This window comes from Mytilus edulis, chromosome 5 (assembly GCF_963676685.1).
Source record: "Mytilus edulis chromosome 5, xbMytEdul2.2, whole genome shotgun sequence".
Lineage (NCBI taxonomy): Eukaryota > Metazoa > Mollusca > Bivalvia > Mytilida > Mytilidae > Mytilus > Mytilus edulis.
The window spans coordinates 38,122,099-38,141,701 of NC_092348.1; the positions used below are offsets into that span (position 1 = coordinate 38,122,099).

The window sequence follows — 19,603 nt, forward strand, 5'->3', positions numbered from 1 at the left end:
TTAATTTTTTTGCCTTGGCGTCGACTTGCCCTTACATTACAATGAGTTGGAGGTTCTGTTTACTATCCCTTGCTTCACTTTTGTAATTCAAAGTTTTTTAACAATCATTTATATAAAAAGTCTCTATTAAAAAAGAAATATACATATAATTTTAATTTTATAAGCAATTATGCTTGCATATATTAAATTCATATTCTTATTAACATTATAATAAAAATAGCTCCCAAGTTTTAGAAGTAAAATTCAACAACATGAAATTAGACTGGCAAAATTGCAAAACTGGATATGAATTGACTTTATTATTTGGCCAGTGAAAAGAAGCCGACCTCTATAATGTGATATATATATATATATAATCTAAAAATTCTATCCATAGAAATATTACAAAAAACATGCATTTTTATACAAGCGCAAAACTAAAAAAAAATTTGGTCGTATATATCAATTGGTATCACGTCGTTGGCGTCGTCCGAAGACGGATTGTTTCCGGATAATAACTTTTGAATAAGAATAAGTAAAAAGAAATCAATAAAATTTTAACGCAATCTTCATAACCACAAAAGGAAGCTTGGGATTGATTTTTGGAGTTATGGTCCCAAAGGTTTAGGACATAGGGGCCCAAAGGGGCCAAAAACAGCATATATCTAGTTTCAGGACAAAAAGTTGTGTATTAGTATTTCAATTGTTCTGATATTGTACCACAATGTTTAATACCATAAGTAGAAGGTTAGGATTAATTTTAAGGGGTTATTGGGCAAACAGTCTAAGAGTTAAGGGCCAAAAAGGGGCCAAAAACCAGCATTTTTCTAGTTTTAAGACAATAACTTGTGTGCAACTGTATGGATCTCTCTGACATTGTACCACAAGTTTCCATATAACACAGGGAAGGCTGAAAATCAGTTAGGGGTTAATTTTTCTGAAAATGTAGTAAAAAGGGGCCAAAAAAGGGCCAAAAAGTAGCGTTTTTCTAGTGTACAGACAATAACTTGTGTTTTAGTGTATGGATCTCTATGATTTTTTACAAGTAGGTTCAATACCATTTAAAGAAAGGTTGGGATTGATTTTGGGGGTTATGGTCCCAATAGTTTAGGAATTAAGGACTAAAAATGGGGCCAAAAATAATCATTTTTAACCGGATTTTTGTGACAAAAATGTCGGTTATTGATTTGGGGATGTACATATGTACGGCGGGCGGTCGGGCGGTCGGGCTATCGGGCGGCAATCAAATGTTGTCCGTGCATTAACTCATGAACCGTTCAACCAAAGCTTTTAAAATTTTAATATGTTATTACTGACAACTATACGAAAGTCAAGTTCAATAATGGCGATTTTGACTTTTACGGTTCAGGAGTTATGGTTCTTGAAAGATTGAAAAATGGAGTTTCCAGTCGTGTCCGTGCATTTATGCATGAACTGTTCTACCAAAGCTTCCGAAATTTTAATATGCTGTTACTGATGACAAAATGGAGGTCAAGTTCAATAATGACGATTTTGACTTTTACCGTTCAGGAGTTATGGTTCTTGAAAAATTGAAAAATGGTGTTTCCCGTCGTGTCCGTGCATTTTCTCATGAACCATTCAACCAAAGCTTTTGAAATTTTAATATGTTGTTACTGATGACAAAATAGAGGTCAAGTTCAATAATGACGATTTTGACTTTTACCGTTCAGGAGTTATGGTTCTTGAAAGATCGTAAAATGGCGTTTCCATTCACGTTGTTGCATTTACTCATGAACCATTCAATCTAAGCTTTTGAAATTTTAATATGTTGATACTGATGACAAAATGGAGGTCAAATTTGATATTGACGATTTTCACTTTCACCATTCATCAGTAATGGTTCTTGTGATATTGCCAGGACACAAATAAATGTTAATAAATCCGGTTTGCTGTCGTTGTGACAGCCTCTTGTTATAGTTTTCAAACAATAACTTATGTTTAAGTGTATGAATCTCTCTGAAATCAAACCACAAGTTTCCATACCATGAAGGGATGGTTAGTATTGACAATGGAAGGTTATGGCTCAAAATGTTTCGGAATTAGGGGCAAAAAAGGGGAAAAAGTAGGTATTTCTGGTCAGTGGACAATTAATACAATTTAAAAGCAGTAAAAGGGAGGTAATTCTAAAACATTTAACATACAATGTTGGGTATGTTCGATTTACCTCCCTTACACTACTTGTATATTATGTATAAAGAAATGTCAGGTTTTGGACTAATTACAAAAAAAGGGGGGGAGGCAGTAGATTTTTTTTTTTTTTTTCAAATTTCTCAAATTCTTAATTTTTGAAAAGTTAAAAGTAGAAATCTTTAATTGCACAATAATGCGCAATAGATTTGTAAGATCTTGACATTTGTTTTGTGTCAGAAAGTCGTATTATGTCAAAAATTTGATCGCAATCCAAATTCAGAGCTGTATCAAGCTTGAATGTTGTGTCCATACTTGCCCCAACTGTTCAGGGTTCGACTTCTGCGGTCATATAAAGTTGCGCCCTGCGGAGCATCTGGTTGTTAATTTATTTGATATTATTTCTAACATAACAATCATGTTTGTGACTTGGATGGAGAGTTATCTCATTGGCACTCATACCACATCTTCTTATATCTATGTATTGCATACATGTAGTATACTGAAATTAGAAAAGTCTTGATAATATGAAAAACACGGAGAAGAAAGAGGTGAATTATAGCACTGAACTCTAAAGTCTGAATGAAAAACATTTTGTTCAAAATTTTGACTGGAGTATAAATTTCAGATTATCACTTGTTTTGACTACAGACATAGAATTGTTACAACAATTACATCTTCATATTTCTATATCATTACATACTGTCATGACTGTAAGATGTATATGACTGTTCAAATTTCAGTTTTTATCATTGGACATGTCACCATTAGATGTTTATACATGTAATTTATTTTAGGGCCACATTAACTTGAAAAGAAAATATTGATTTAAATTCTAATATAAATATCATCATTTAACATGTCTAACAAGTTTTAAATTTATTTTATCTATACACTTTTATCTATTTTAAATTTGATATTGTATTATCTATTATAGCATGTCACTGTGGACATGTTAGCATTGAACATTATACATTTTGTTATATTTTGTTTAATTTAAGGGTCAGTCCCCACTATCCTTAAATCAAGGAGGAACTTTTAAAGTTGATTTGAAAAATCAAAGAGACATGTACATGATGTATTTAGAAATCTATAAATTTATATGTACAATAGTGTGGTTGTCAATTTAATAGGAGCATGAAGAGGAAATACATGGATATAGTAATCTATAAATATGCATGTACAAATGTACAAAAATGTGCTTGTAAATTGACTTCAAAGTATGCATAACATGTTGAATTAAAACTTTTACATAATTGTCAAAACATAGCTATAGATAGTAACATTTTTTACAAACTTTAAATTCTGTGTCAGTGATGCAAGACATTTTGTTGATGATTAAATTTTAATATAATTTGTAGCTAACCAGAACATATGTCATTGTAGGTGTAGAGACAGATAAGATTATGATATATTAGGTTAAGGATAGTGGCTGTTTGTCGTAAGTAATTTATAATTTATTATAATTTTACATCCTCGGCTGTAATTGAGGTAGAATGACTTCCTGAAAATAGTACCTATTTACCTTAAGTACCAATACCACTCATATGAGCTCAGCATTATTTCTTCTATAAAATGCTTGCTCACTCAACCAAAGTATTTTGAACAAGATTGATGCATATAGAGAACCCCAATATATATATATATGTTCAGACGTACTTATAAATACGTCTGAACCAGTGACAACTCTACAACAGATTTATCCATCGGAACACCAGCAGTGATGGTGATACATGGCTGTGTACATTATATATACACAACTCGTCTAAACATCAACCCAAGAATGTTAGATCTGTAAATTTGCTTTCGCAAATTTTTGGTTCATCCCTCGCCGGGATTCGAACCCATGCTACTGAGATATCGTGACACCAAATCGCCTGCACAACTGCATGCTAGACCACACGACCACCTGGGCTTCATAAAAATGAAGCTTTCGGTGAAAGGGTGTTACCTTTACTTTCCACATCAGTTTTAATCTAGCGTCGTACTACAGTACATGATATAATACAAGGCATGAAGATGTTATTTTTTACAGATCAGCTAATTTATCTATAGTAAAGGATCCTACAAATTAATGTAAGATACAGTCACAGAAATAATTATATTTATAAGTACGTCTGAACCAGTGACAACTCTACAACAGATTTATCCATCGGATCACCAGCAGTGATGGTGAAATACTGTGATACATGGCTGTGTATCATGTATATACAACTCGTCTAACATGTCTAAACATCAACCCAACAATGTTAGATCTGTAAATTTGCTTTTGCAAATATTTTGTTCTTCCCTCGACGGGATATATATATATATATATATATATATATATATATATATAAATAAATATAAAAATCAGGTAAAACCCAATCCTTTTGCTGTAATGACATGGGTAGTTAAAACAATGATGTGCCATTGCAGATAGGAACATAACTTTTTGGAAGCATCATTTAAAGATTTTCCATTTATATCTTCTTTTCTGCTGCAGTGGCTAAAGATTAATTAGATAACAACCTTGTTGGTAAGAGCAGTATCTAACAACTAATATAGATCTGCATAAAAATAAGAATAAGAATAAAACTTTTTTTAAGAAGACAGTATTTATTTTGATAATGATTTTTAAAATGCATATGGCTTTCACAATCAAATGAGATAAAAGTACTTGATCAACCACTTGAACCGTGCCAGAACATTGGCATTGGCACAGTCACTCAATGTTTACATAATTTTTGGAATAAATGAATAGTTCTAAAACAAGTACATATATACATGTATGTACCAAAATTAAAGTTTATAATTAAAATTTTCTATTTGGTAGAAATTTGTCAAACATAGATTTCTCTGACTTATTTCTGATTTTTTTTCATAAATTTTCACCATTGAAAGCAAAATCATTTTATACATCTATTACTCTTTTTAATTATGTTAATAAATTAAAGTTACTTTGAAAAGTTTACATGAAGATATTAATGATATTATTGTCAATGCTAGCAGAATGATAGGGCTATAAAAAAAATGTTTGCTTGTCCTAACCCTACCTAAACAATTGGCTAGCATTTAGCTGCCTACTGAAAATCTTTTATTGTCCTGATCAGAAAAAGTTTTTTTTAATCAGATAGGCACAAAGACCATGAAGACTAAAAAACATTTGACACTTTAATTTCTCTTTGCTGAAAAAAAAGAAAATGCCTGCCCAAAATGTAACTTCCCAAGTACCCTTTTGGTAGGGTTCTAGGAAACCAAAATATTTTTATGCCCCATTTATGGGCATTATGCTTTCTGGTCTGTGCGTCTGTTCGTTCGTTCGTCCGTCTGTTCGTTCGTCTGTCCTGCTTCAGGTTAAAGTTTTTGGTTGAGGTAGTTTTGATGAAGTTGAACATGTTGAAGTCCAATCAACTTGAAACTTGGTACACATGTTCCCTATGATATTATCCTTCTAATTTTAATGCCAAATTAGAGATTTTTACCCCATTTTCACAGTCCACTGAACATAGAAAATTATAGTGCGGATGGGGCATCCATGTCCTATGGACACATTCTTGTTGTATATTTAAGTGTGGACTTAAGTTCCAGTGATTAAAGAAGGGGGTCTGTCACCAAAATGGCCATATGTTATTTGAAAATTAAAGCATGACAAATGTTGGGTATCTATTTCCATTTAAGACTTAGAGAAAAAATTACTTCATATTTGGTTTGCAGCTTTAAAGAGATGTCTTGCAATGTGGTTGGGTTTTTTAAACTGAGCACCTCCTGGTTTGACAATATTTTGAATTAAAAAAAAATTATGCTCATTAATCTCAATTTTCAGGAAATCTTTCTGAGCTGGAATTTTTTTTTCATGACGCACACTTTCAATTTCCCAGAAGTCTTATTTATTTAACACATTTTAGCCATTTAATATTACAGCACAATGGAAAGATTGACCTAAATTCTAGTATTACAGCTTTTACATTAATGCTAGCAAGACAAATCTTTGTTTGGCTTGCTTGCTTTGTGTGTATCAATGTTTGCTCAAGCATAGCAATTAAGATAGGCGGGGCTTCAGCTTGTAAACATCATACTTAAATTTTATTGGACGTTACGTTTGAGGTTTAGGACACTTAATTTTAAAACATCACATGACAAATATTCTCACATGTTTCCTCACCTGTAAAAATACAATAATTGGTCAATGAAAGAAAAATATAAACTTAATATTGTTTTTTTTTTATAACATATCAATCTATTAGTTCAGTTGTTTCCGTGTCTGCCCTTTCATTTATGTAACTCAAGAAAAAAATCCATTAAATGGGTAACAATTGTATCGAAAAGAGAAAATCGAGTGCACCTTTTTTTTATGTTAGGGTGTGTTTGAGATGAATATTTTGTCTTGAAAACATACAAAGGAAGAGTATTTGATACATCATCTCGCTTCAGATTCTATCATTTTTATATAGCAAAGCTACAGGTTGAATTTATAACATAAAAAAATCACAATACTAAAAGATGAAATGTAGGGGTCAAGTGAAATACCTATCCAATGAATCAAAAAATCAGAGTAGGTGTGTTCGAAAAGCTATTTTACTTAAAGTATTTGACGACAATCTTTAAGTTGGATGATGAAAATGCATATCTTCGAAAAAATTTTGGTTTCCATTTTTACGATTGTGAAGGTTACAATGTACCAAATAAAATTACATGGGCGCAGCCATTTTATGAAGGGAACATGACATAGAGATAAAAATAGATGGCTCTCTGTGATTGGTTGTTATATCTTTTATATATTTTTCTTCTGGAAAGCATTATGAATGAAGTTTCATGCAAGTACAAATTTGTCCTTAAATGTATAGTATGAAATGCCGAAAATAATTTTTTTATGTTGCTCAAAATTAGGGAAAATTTTCTGCGAAATCGTCAGGTATCGTGAAAAACCCCAAAATTCACCAAGAAAAGCCATGGGACCATATATATTTGAGTGCGGTAAAATCACAAATAGATATCGAGCTTCAATTAGAAAACAACAGATTTTCCGTAATTAGTTTAATGAAAACGCCTTTTAAGGAGATAATTGCTAAAAATAGCATTGCCGGCAACGGGGCCACCATTTAGTACGTTATATCCTGAAAATGAACTGCCGTAATGGGGAGATAATTTTGACGAAGTAGAATCCTGACTGTATTATATATTTACAGGTAAGGAAACGTGTGAGAATATTTGTCATGTGATGTTTTAAAATTTAGTGTTCTTAACCTCAAACATAACGTCCAATAAAATTTAAGTATGATGTATACAAGCTGAAACCCCGCCTATCTTAATTACCATGCTTGAGCAAACATTGATACAAACAAAGCAAGCAAGCCAAACAAAGATTTGTCTTGCTAGCATTAATGTAAAAGCTGTAATATCTTACATTCTAAAATGTTGTTTGCTGTACATGTTAATTAGGTCTTTCCACCTTTCCGTGGAAAGACCTATTGATTTTGTTCTGATTATTAGGTCTTTCCACCTTTCCGTGGAAAGACCTATTGAATTTGTTCTGATTATTATTATTTTTTTTTTTTTTTTTTTTCTTCCGCCTAATTTTTTTCTTGCGTAGTATTGATGTTTCAAAAGATGTCGCTTAGATATTTGGAATATGATATCGTAAAGTGTATGTGCTTTTAAAACTGACAACTGCGTAACCAAATACTTTGCGTTGTAAGAGTTATCTCCCCAAACACTGTTTTTCTTGTGGCCACTACTCCTTCGCAACCGTAAAAGATTACGACAAATTTATTTTACCAAATTGCTCGTTACATCTTCAGGATTAGGCAATTCATTTGGACCGAAGCTTTCCAGAGACTCCATATGAGAGTTATTTCCCCTTATGTAAATGATATAAGTAATATGCATTTCTAACTGGTAAACCATAAGTGATAGAGACCTAGGGTCTTCAGATTTGAGGTCCTTGGTCCAAAAAAATGAAAATGAGGTCAAGGTCAAAGGTCAAGGTCATGTTCTAATTTTTGATTTTTGCTTATTTTCACTGATTTTCAAATACCGTATGACATATCGACAAATAATTTTTCATAAATTGTTATTTGCGACATGTCCTTACTTGTATATTTTGGTTGAAAGGGTGCGCAAATAATAAATGGGAGTTTTTGCCCATCTTATATTTAGGTTTACCCGTAAAGTGATATTACTTTTTAACCAAACATATTAAAGACCTAGGGTCTTTTGATTTAAGATCCTTGGTTTGTGACCTTGAAATTGAGGTCAAGGTCATAGGTTAATAGGACGTTCTAGATTTTGACCTTTGCTTTAAATTGATATTAATACATCATAAAGCCATAGGAACTAACATTTTAAACTGATTTTTCATATTTCCATATCAAAATAGATCTTTACTAGTGGAAAGACCTTCAATTGTTCAGAGAATTATTATTATTATTTTTTTTTTTTTCTTCCGCCTAATTTTTTTCTTGCGTAATTTTGTTGTTTCAAAAGATGTCACTTAGATATTTGAAATATGATATTGTATAGTTTATACGCTTTAAAACTGACAACCGCGCAACTAAATACTTTGCGTTGTAAGAGTTATCTCCCCAAACACTGTTTTTCTTGTGGCCACTACTCCTTCGCAACCGTAAAAGATTACGACAAATTTATTTTACCAAATTGCTCGTTATATCTTCAGGATTCGGAGTTTAGTTTTGACCGAAGCTATCCAGAGACTCCATATGAGAGTTATTCCCCCTTATGTATTTGATATAAGTGATTTGCATTTCTAACTGGTAAACCATAAGTGATAGAGACCTAGCTAGGATCTTTTGATTTGAGATCCTTGGTCCAAAAAAATTAAAATTAGGTCAAGGTCAAAGGTCAAGGTCATATTCTAAATTTTTATTTTGGCTTATTTTTTACTAATTTTCAAAACCTTATAACATATCAACATCTTATTTTCACTAAATTGTTAGTTGCGACATGCCGTTACTTATAAATTTTGGTTGAAAGGGTTCGTAAACAATAAATAGGAGTTTTCGCCCATCTTATATTTAGAATTATGAGTAAAGTGATATAACTCATTAACCATACATAATAAAGACCTAGGGTCTTTTGATTTGAGATCCTTGGTTTATGACCTTGAAATTAAGGTCAAGGTCATAGGTAATTTGGACGTTCTAGATTTTGACCTTTGCTCTAAATTCATATAAAATACATTATAAAGCCATAGGAACTGACATTTTAGATTGATTTTTAATATTTTGATAATAAAATAGATCTTTACTTGTGGAAAGACCTTCAATTGTTCTTTGAACAATTGGTTTTTAATTAATACCTGTATTTTTTTGTGAATTTATACACATGCATCTTATTTTCTTTCACCTGCAACTTCTATTTACAGGAATTCTTATTTATTAAGTTAATTAATTAAACCAGCTTATGTCAAAATTTATGATGATGCTAGCAGTCTGGAAAACCCCTGTTCTATAAATATACTGAGTCAGTACGTAGGGAGTGACCTAAACATTTCCTTTAAATACACGAGGATTAAATACTAACCATTTTCACATTTGAAGTTATACATTGAGTTTGTAAATCATGTAAGTTAACAATATTTTTTTTTTATTTGGTGCAGTATTTTGTTATTCTGTCAACTTTGATTTCAAGTTTCTATGGAACTTTTAAAACAAATTATTATATGTATAAGTTAACTGTTCCTTTTGATATCGTACTACATTTTATATAGATTTTTTTAAAAGTTTTTTGTTTTATATGTCAACTTGACTGCAACCGATATGCAATATTTATACACAGCACATGTACACATTTTTATTCTATTTAATTGTCTATAGATATTTTTGTATAAAGAGATTGTGAAAAAGAAGAGAGAGAATCAGAGAGACAAAAAGAGATTTCTAATTAATTCATAATTTAGTTTGTCTAATTAAACGAATAGTCTTTTGTTGTTATATTCTTATAACTCTGTAACACCTTAGTCAGGTGGTAAAAGGGTGAAGTTAAATCCTTACTTTTGGACATTTCATGTTGAAAAAATAAATAAACAAGAAAAGAGAAAAAAACTGCAAAATTGATTGTGATAGGAAATTTCTTTTTTTTCCTGGAGAACAAGACTATCTGTCAACTGGATAGGTGGCAGATGTTACTTATCATGCTTATAGTATATAAACAATATTGATCATGCTCTAATAAACATAAATCATATATACATATATTTATAATACTAATTAACTGATTTATAGATAAACCGAGAGTATCTATGACAAAATCAATACATTGTGTTTGGCCAATTATTTTTCATAAAATATGTACCAGTAGCTAGTCAAAGTGAAAATAAGGAAATAGTAAAAGTTATGATAAGGTCATTATTTGTCTCTTGATTTATAAAATTAAACTGATTGCTGTAAATTTTTGTATCCTTTTGAAGATTTTTAATTACGAAGTTGTCGGTTCCATATACATGTAGTTTTACCCTTGTCCCAAATTCCGTAATTCCTTCATTCCGCAACAAACCATTATACAGAGTTTTTTCTAAACGCCTTCAGATATTGGGCGGATTTTTGTTTGTCTAAGTTAACCATGATGAGTTACATATCAAGTTTATGTTTCGCTCTGCTAATGTTTGCAGAAATTACGGGCTTTGGACTTTGTTAAATTGTTAAAAATCACAGTTATACAGACTTTTTTTCTAAACGCTTTGGGATATTGGGATGATTCTTAGCATGTGAGTTAACCAAGATGTGTTACAGATCAAGTTTAAGTTTTGTTACGCTCGGCTAATTTTTGCCGAAATAACGGCTATGGACTTAATTAAATTGTTGATAATCACAGTTATACAGACTTTTTTCTAAACCCTTTCTGATATTGGGATGATTTTTTGCATGTGAGTTAACCAAGATGTGTTACAGATCAAGTTGAAGTTTACTTCCACTCCACTAATTTTTGCCGAAATTACAGGCTTTGGACTATTTTAAATTTTTGAAAATCACAATTAAACAGACTTTTTTCTATACACTTCCAGATTTTGAGCTGAATTTTGATATGTGACATCACCATCATGTTTGTGTCCACATGTGTTAATGAAATTGCAGATTTTTCAACTTTCTGAGACAGGGCCATTTGTGTCGTTTTGTCGGGGCCCTGTCACACATCTAGTTTTTTAAAGTGTTTCTTTAAGTTAAACCGTACGTAACTTAATCTGTTAGTAATGTTTTAAGAAAAAACACATGCATCTAAAATTTTGCCTCTGTTTCCATTCTATAATTTCTTGAATCTTAATTTTCAAGAAATTTTTCTGAACTTCAATTTTTGGAAAGAACCTTATCATTTATGTCAGATTGAGCTTCAGTTTCCAAGAAATCTTTTAAAATCATTAAACAATTTCAGAAAAAAACACACAATGAGAAGCTTGCCCTACATCTAAAGTCTAGTTAAAATATCATTCAAAACTTTAAATTTGTGTTTTCTTTAAACATTGATTTATGTGGTTTGATTTTAAAGAGATTTGTCCTTAAATGCTTTTAACTTTCATAGTGTCCTCAATATTATATAACTGGACATTTGTAATGGAATTAAAAGATTTATATTTAAGGATAAATGTAGAGTACATTAGATATATGTCATAACCCTGAGATTTTGTTGTTTTTAAATAAAGAATTATGTAATTATATGATTTATTAATATTAAGTGTATGTAAAATTTATTCTTTAGTGGAAGGTCATTATGAACGTTGATTGCTGTTAGTCATGTTTCTTTTTATGCTCCACCTACGATAGTAGAGGGGCATTATGTTTTCTGGTCTGTTCGTCCCTCTGTGCGTCCGTTCGTCTGTGCGTCCGTTCGCTTCAGGTTAAAGTTTTTGGTCAAGGTAGTTTTTGAAGAAGTTGAAGTCTAATCAACTTGAAACTTAGTACACATGTTCCCTATGATATGATCTTTCTAATTTTAATTCCAAATTAAAGTTTTGACCCCAATTTCAAGGTCCACTGAACATAGAAAATGATAGTGCGAGTGGGGCATCCGTGTACTTGGGACACATTCTTGTTACACATGTTCTGACAGTTCACATTTTAGGTGCAGTTTTGTGGGAATTAGTTCAGAAACTAATGAACCATCGTTTATGTCAATATTGATATTAATCTGGAATTCCCCATTCTATAGATTTGTTTTTGGGTTGAGGGAGTGACCTATATCCACTTTCTCTAAATACACCCCATGATCATTTTCACATTTGGAGCAGATGTTGATAGTTCATTATTGAATTTGTAAGTTTATATTGAACAGTTTGATAGTTTGAAACAGTAAAGGATCCTTTCTTTAAATGGTTATTTTTTTAAGTTATCTTTTATATGCTGGGTAATTCTGAAAGAAAAAAAATAAGAAAAAATAACCAAAAGAGTTATTTGAAATTACAACTGTTGAGCAGATACATAAACTTAAGGTATATTTTAATGAATTTAAAATTCTGATATAAGGTAAAATTAAGCACATAACTATACCTGCAGATGAGTTGTAATTTTGAAATATGAAATGATTAATTACATTCACATAAGGAGCATGTGATATGTTCTGTGTTTCAAATGGCAAATTAAATAAATTTTAATTTTAGGCCACACCAATTTGATTCCTTGTTCGACGGACCCGCCCGCACCTATTTTTTTCAAAACAGAATTTTTTTATTTTTTTTATATTCCCGCTTCCCGCATCCGGAAATGTAATCATGTCCATTTCCCGCACCGTTTTTTTTTTTGTAAACATTATAAAAAGATATCAACATTTGTTTTTAAAATCACAGTCTAACCTGTATAACGATTTTAAACATAAAAGCACCCCAGCACACTTTGTAAATATCTGTGAGAATATTTGTTTCAGCATGAAACCTACTTATCCAAAGCGGGAGTGCTCCGATCAAGGATTTGTATCTCCGATATAAATCTATATCAGCGGAAATACCGTAGTAAAGAACAAAAAATTGGTTACTTCCCCCTTACTTATATTCCCTATCAAAACATGTTCGTTGTTAGAATAAAGTACAAAGAACTTCTGAAGGATTTTCCTTCAACTGCAATTATATTGTATACTGGCGAAACAAAACTATCCATAGCCTCTGCATGTTTATGCACCTGTCCTGATTGATTGAGGGGCCTGTCGTTCAGCAGTTATCGTTTGGTAATGTTGTTCATTGGTATTTTCCCGTTTGGATATACATGATATATAAATTAGATCGTTGGTTTTCCTGTTCGAATTGTGTACACTAATAATTTTGGGTCCTTTATAGCTTGCTGTTTGGTCTGTATCAAAGCTCTGTGTAAAAGGCCGTACTTTGACCTGTGTTTGTTATTTATATCAGGTTGAGAACAACCCTCCCTCAGACAACATGGACAAGGGGTCATTTTACTGATGTAGAAAAGAAAATAGAAATACCAAGGATTTGTATAGTTCTTTTATACAAAACCTTTGAAAACTTAGAATTTTGTACTCAAAAAGAGGAGAGTTACATCATATTTTAAACAACTTTTTCTAAAAGAGGGGTCCACTTATTTTGAATAATATTAAACTGTTAAAGTAAATGTGATAACATGGTTAAAGTCCAGGAATATTACAAAATTCTTGGACATGTTTTGACCATTTAATACCAGATAGATATATAGTTCTTTGAGAAAATATGAGCCCTTTTGTACAAACAAATATATTATAACATATTATAACTTATATTGATCCCTCATAAAACATGTAAAAGGGATATTTATAACATTAAAGGGTTGTCCCCAAACTGATTATGACTTGGATGGAGAATTGTCTCATTGTCAGTCACACATACATGTCATACATAGACCAGATTTAATTATTTCTTGGTGAACAGGGAAAAATACTTCAGAAATTAAAGAAATGTCAAAGTACAAGTGATAAATCAAGCTTTAAAATTGTCAAAACCTACTATTTTATGTTTACAAAAAAAAATTATAATCGCTCGCCTCTACTTTTCAAGCTTCGCCTCAAAAATTTGCAAATTAAATATTTTTTTATTTAAATTTTCAAATCGCTCGCTCGCCCCAAATTTTGAAGTCCAAAAATCCGTAGAACAAGAAATTAAATTGGTGTGGCCTTAATAACATTTTATGTTTCTATTTTATTGTTTTGCTATGAATAATATGATCAAACATTTTTGAAAGGAATTTATAAGTATATAACATTAACACTTGACCAATTCAATATATTTGTGAGTGCTTTTGTCAAATTTATATATACACCAATAAATTCCTTCCACAAGTTGTTAAATTGTTATAATTCTTTGAAATCACAGATGAAGAATTTGTGTTAGTAAAAATTAAGCTTTGATTGAGGAGATATGCCACATTTAAGAAAAATGTTGTATGATTGCCTAAGAGACAACTGCCTGCCATATTAAAATCCTATATGTTACCTGAAAGAAAAATTGACAAAATACATGGTCTGGTTGTTGTCGCTTTGACACATTCCCCATTTCCTTTCTCAATTTTATTTTTAGAAACCATGAATCAGCATCCGATTTTTATATGTCCGTCAAAATTTTGACGGGACGTATTATGGTATACAAATGTCCGGTGTCCTTCTGTCTGTCTGTCCGTCTGTCTGTCTGTCTGTCTGTGTGTCTGTCTGTCCGTCTGTCCGTCCGTCTGTCCGTCTGTCTGTCCGGCGTAAACATGTCGCACTGTAACTTGAGAACGACTTATCCAAATTTCATGAAACTTAACATAGTTGTTTCTTATGATGGTCAAATGATCTGTATACTTTTTGGTGAAAATAAGATTAAAACTTTTTGAGTTACGGCACTTTGTAACTAAAACAGGGGTGTGTTTTTTTTCACATGTCGCACCGTATCTCAAAAACGATTCTTGATTATGGCTTAAAACTTTAAACACTTCTTAGTTATATTAATCTTAATATCTGTATACTTTTTGGTGATGATTCAAAGTTTTATTTTTGAGTTATTGAGTATTTTGTAAAAAAGGGGGAGGGTTTTTTACATGTTGTGCTGTATCTCAAAAACAATTTATGATTATTGCTTAAAACTTTACACACTTCTTTGTTATATTAATCTAAAGATCTGTATACTTTTTGGTGATGATTCAAAGTTTTATTTTGGAGTTATTGAGTATTTTGTTAAACAGGGGAGGTTTTTTTTACATGTCGCGCCGTATCTCAAAAATAATTTTTGATTATTGCTTAAAACTTTACACACTTCTTTGTTATATTAATCTAAAGATCTGTATACTTTTTGGTTTTGATTCAAAATTTTATTTTAGTGAAATTTAGTTTTTTGTAAAAAAAAAACAGGGTTGGGGATTTCATATGTCCCGCTGTGTCTCAAAAACAATATATGGTTATTGCTTAAAACTTTCTCAGAAACTATTTATGATTATTGCATAAAACTTCCACACAAGACGTCGGGCGTATCATGCGCTCATGGCGCAGCTGTTTATTTATAAATTGATTTTTTTTTACAGATATTATATATCACAATGAATAACAGAAAAAGAAAGGCAGAAGATCTCCCCTTTACTAACGGTAATGGAGGGCATGTTCTGAAGAAAAATAATTCTGAAGTCTCACTTGGCCAGCCTGTTGTGGAAGAGAACGATTTGATATTGGATGGTTTTCCCTCCACACAGGAGAGTAACTATGGTGGAACAGGAGAGCAGTCGTGGTCAGCAGACCATCTTGCTCAGAAGTTGGAGGAAATTGGTTTAGGTGAAGTAGCCCACAAGTTTAGAGGTTTGTATCTCTAATTGTATTATTTACATTTTGTACTAGAATCTTAGTGATTATAATTTATATTATTGCGGCACATTTATTAAGCATTAAGAGCAATTGAGTGCATGGATTATTAGTTATTTCTAGTCCAAGGTTCTTAAAAACTGGTGTGTCCAGTTTTTATATGGCCGCAAAAATTCTTGCGGTTGGTCGTATATTGGTATATACAAATCAATAAAATTTTAAAACACAAAAAAAAAATGTTTATAAACACAAAAGGAAGGTTGGGATTGATTTTGCGGGTTATATGGTCCCATCAGTTTAGGAATTAGGGGCCCAAAGGAGCCCAAAACATACTTTTATCTAGTTTCAGGACAATAAGTTGTGTATATTATACATGTATTTCAATTACTCTAAAATTGTACCACAATGTTCATACCATTAAGTAGAAGGTTGGGACCTACCTGAAGGGTTATGGGGCAAACAGTCTAGGAGTAGGAATTAAAGGCCAAAAACAAGCATTTTTGAAGTTTTGGGACAATAACTTATGTTTAACTGTATGGATCTCTCTGACATTGTACCACAAGGTTCTATATAATGAAGGGAAGGCTTGGTGTCAGTTTGGGGTTAATATCCTTGAACATTTAGGAAAAAGGGGCCAAAAAAGGGCCAAAAAGAAGCTTTTTTTCTAGTTTACAGACAATAACTTGTGTTTAAGGGTATGGATCTCTCTGAAATTATTCTACAAGGTTTCCTACTACAAAGGAGAAGCTGGAATTGAGTCTTGGGGGTTCTTGTTTCAAGGGGGGGGGAGGGGTTTCAATAAGTGAGGGGCCAAAAAGGGGGCCCAAATAAGCATTTTTGTAGTTTTCAGTCAATGACTTGTGTTTAAGTGTATATTTAATCTCTCTGAAATTATACCACAAGTTCCCATACTACAAAGGGATGATTAGAGAGGGTAAGAAATCAAATCATTGAGCAATTAGGGTCAAAAAAAGGGGGGAAAACCAGGGTTTTTCTGGTTAAAGGACAATTTAGACAATTTAAAAGCAGTGAAAGGGAGGTAATCCAATTCCAATTAGAATTTGAAGAATACTGTGATAACTTGATTACCTCCCTTACATTGCTTGAAAATTAGGTTAAAGGAAGTGATAACTGTCTTGAGATGTGTAGCTGTAAATTTATTTTTAGAAGTAACTGTTAATTAATATTAATTTTGACCATGACTGTAAGTTATTTTATATTTTAATACTTTATGATGTATTTTAATGAATAGTTATTGTTGCCAATGTAATTAGAAATTTGAATTGAGATTATTTTTGGGATAAGGGATTGGGGGAGGTGAAAAAAAATGGGGAGGGGTGGGGGGGAATTTTTCTCATTTCAGATTTCAGAAATTAAAAAGAATTTTTCTTCAAATATATTTTTTTGAGGGGATTTATATTCAACAGCATAGTGTATTGCTCAAAAGCAAAAAAAAAAATATTTTAAGTTCATTAGACCACATTCATTCTGTGTCAGAAACCTTTGCTGTGTCAACTATTTAATCACAATTCAAATTCAGAGCTGTATCAAGCTTGAATGTTGTGCCCATACTTGCCCCAACTGTTCAGGGTTCAACCTCTGCGGTTGTATAAAGCTGTTTCCTGCAGAGCATCTGGTTTTAGGAAAATATTGCATAAAATGCAATCAAAACCTTATTGGACTGATTTGATATCTAAATCCTCCAAGGTTGATCACTATCTTTTTTGATACACAAAATATTGTGCATTGATCATAGCACTGTATACATACTACCCATGAACATTTCCAGAAATTTATTGATGTAATAATATATGCTCAGATATTCAAGGCACAAAATAATGTTTTACTTGTCTACAAAACTACATAACTTTTGCAAGGTGCCGGTATCTAATATCTGTTCTAAAATTATAAATGATGTCATTGTTAACCTTATCTTTAAAAATTAGAGTTGGAGTTATCTTCTTTTGTCTAGAATAGCTTTTAAATCAACAACAACCAAATTGATGCAATATTTAATTTTACTTCCCACAGATAAATTTGAAGCAATTTTTACCGTTCAGTGCTTTCAAGCACTTTGATTATAATATTCATGTGTTCAATAGATTAGAATTTGTCTAAGTAGTTATATTTGTTATATATATAATGCATTGTACATCATACATGTATATGAGTAATTGTTTTTTTTACAATTTCATAAGTTCTTTAATGGCATTTATGCTCCAAATTCACAATTTTTAGTGCAAGTGTGATTTTAAAAAACAGTTTTTACCATCTTTGCATAAACATGATCAAGGAATTTTACATGTTTGATATATTCTTCAATTTTGCAGCATTCTCATTTTATGTAATTAAAAATATAAGCAGTAAATTGTAATGTAATTTTGTGATTTTATAGAACAAAACATATCTGGAGCAGTATTAGACATGATTACAGAAGAAAAACTGACAGCTATGGGTATAGAGTAAGTATAATTTACCTCAAGGTTTGTTGTAAGTTTCTGTGACAATCTAGAAATTGACCTGAGGTTGTGACTTGTGTCTTGTGTTTAACTATAGCTGAATATGTTGTTAAAAGTTTTTGCAAGAAATTAACATGAAGCGATACATGCAAATATGTTATAAAAGTTCCCTCTGCAGTCTTCATGGTGAACCACAGGCCTAGCAGTGCAGGCTGGTAAAATTCCATTTAGGCCTGTTACACATCTATACAAGCCAACAGACATGACAGAAAAATTTTGCAAAATTTGAAGTCTGGGCCTGTAGATTTAGGAGATAACTGTATTGTAATTTAAGCTTGGCCTTCGTAAAACGTAGATTTTACTGTCACAAATTCAGTTTACCTAGCAGTTATTTGCTACAGTAAAATCAAGTTTTACGAAGGCCAAGCTTAAAATACAGTAGCAACATGAATACTAATTGTATTTTTACTTTTTCGTACGCTTCAGAATGGTTTCGATATCTAGACAAAAAGATGATTTTGAGGCTCAAAATGTGACTATCTTATTTATCTTTTGAGAAATTACATACCTAAAAAAAAATCAGAATTCAAAATGGTGGCTTTCCTAGTTACTGACTGGTAGAACATGGAATCTAACCCCTCAAAATATTTCTCAATGTCCAATGAAAATTATTGTTACAAACTAATTGCATTAGAATTAAAGGTTTATCCTGAAGACTTCTCCTGTAATCAAAAACAAATTCTTTGCAGTTGTAGTTTAGCACTTAGTTTACATATGAAATTTCTGAGAGGCTGATTGTTTTTCTGTACAGATGTTCAGGGAGTGAGTATTTGTTTTCTGAACTCTCAATAGTATGTTTGAAGAGTTAAGAATAATGTGTCTTGCTGTAGTCTGCTACCTCTTGAACTAGTATGCTAAAAATCAAGCTCAGTCTGTCAATCTAGTCGAAAGCAGGGTTAAAATTCATTTTATATTATTAGCATGTTATCGTCATGAATGTGCATTCTGTTCTCCACTAGTAGCTAAGCAAACACCCAGGATCATCATTGCGCTTTCATTTCACACTACTCTGTTACTAAATTTCATTTTATTACTACAAAATCAATGAACTTTGTCATATAAGCATAACTAGTTTATGACAACAAAAAAAATTAACACATTTAAATTATTTTTCAGTAAAATTGGTGATAGGTTAGAAGTATTGAAGTTCATCAGAGGTATTTCTGAAGAGCATCAGAGAAAGGTATGATTGACTTGTATCATTACATTCTATTTTACCA

At 31.6% G+C, this 19,603-nt stretch overlaps 1 protein-coding gene across 6 annotated transcripts in view; it reads left to right on the forward strand.

Annotated features, from left to right (window-relative positions):
• Positions 1-19,603, forward strand: part of LOC139523612 (deoxynucleoside triphosphate triphosphohydrolase SAMHD1-like) — a 62,672-nt gene that overhangs the window by 2,730 nt on the left and 40,339 nt on the right. For 2 of the 6 annotated variants that reach the window (XM_071317760.1, XM_071317763.1), the window contains exons 2-5: positions 3,514-3,618; positions 15,594-15,861; positions 18,260-18,326; positions 19,500-19,566. In XM_071317760.1, coding sequence (XP_071173861.1) covers positions 15,609-15,861; positions 18,260-18,326; positions 19,500-19,566 — 387 coding nt within the window. In that variant the 5' untranslated portion in view covers positions 3,514-3,618; positions 15,594-15,608. Of the gene's footprint in view, positions 1-3,513; positions 3,619-9,570; positions 9,690-12,284; positions 12,372-15,593; positions 15,862-18,259; positions 18,327-19,499; positions 19,567-19,603 lie in introns of those variants that run through there. The other 4 variants (XM_071317759.1, XM_071317761.1, XM_071317762.1 and 1 more) reach the window with 3 other exon arrangements.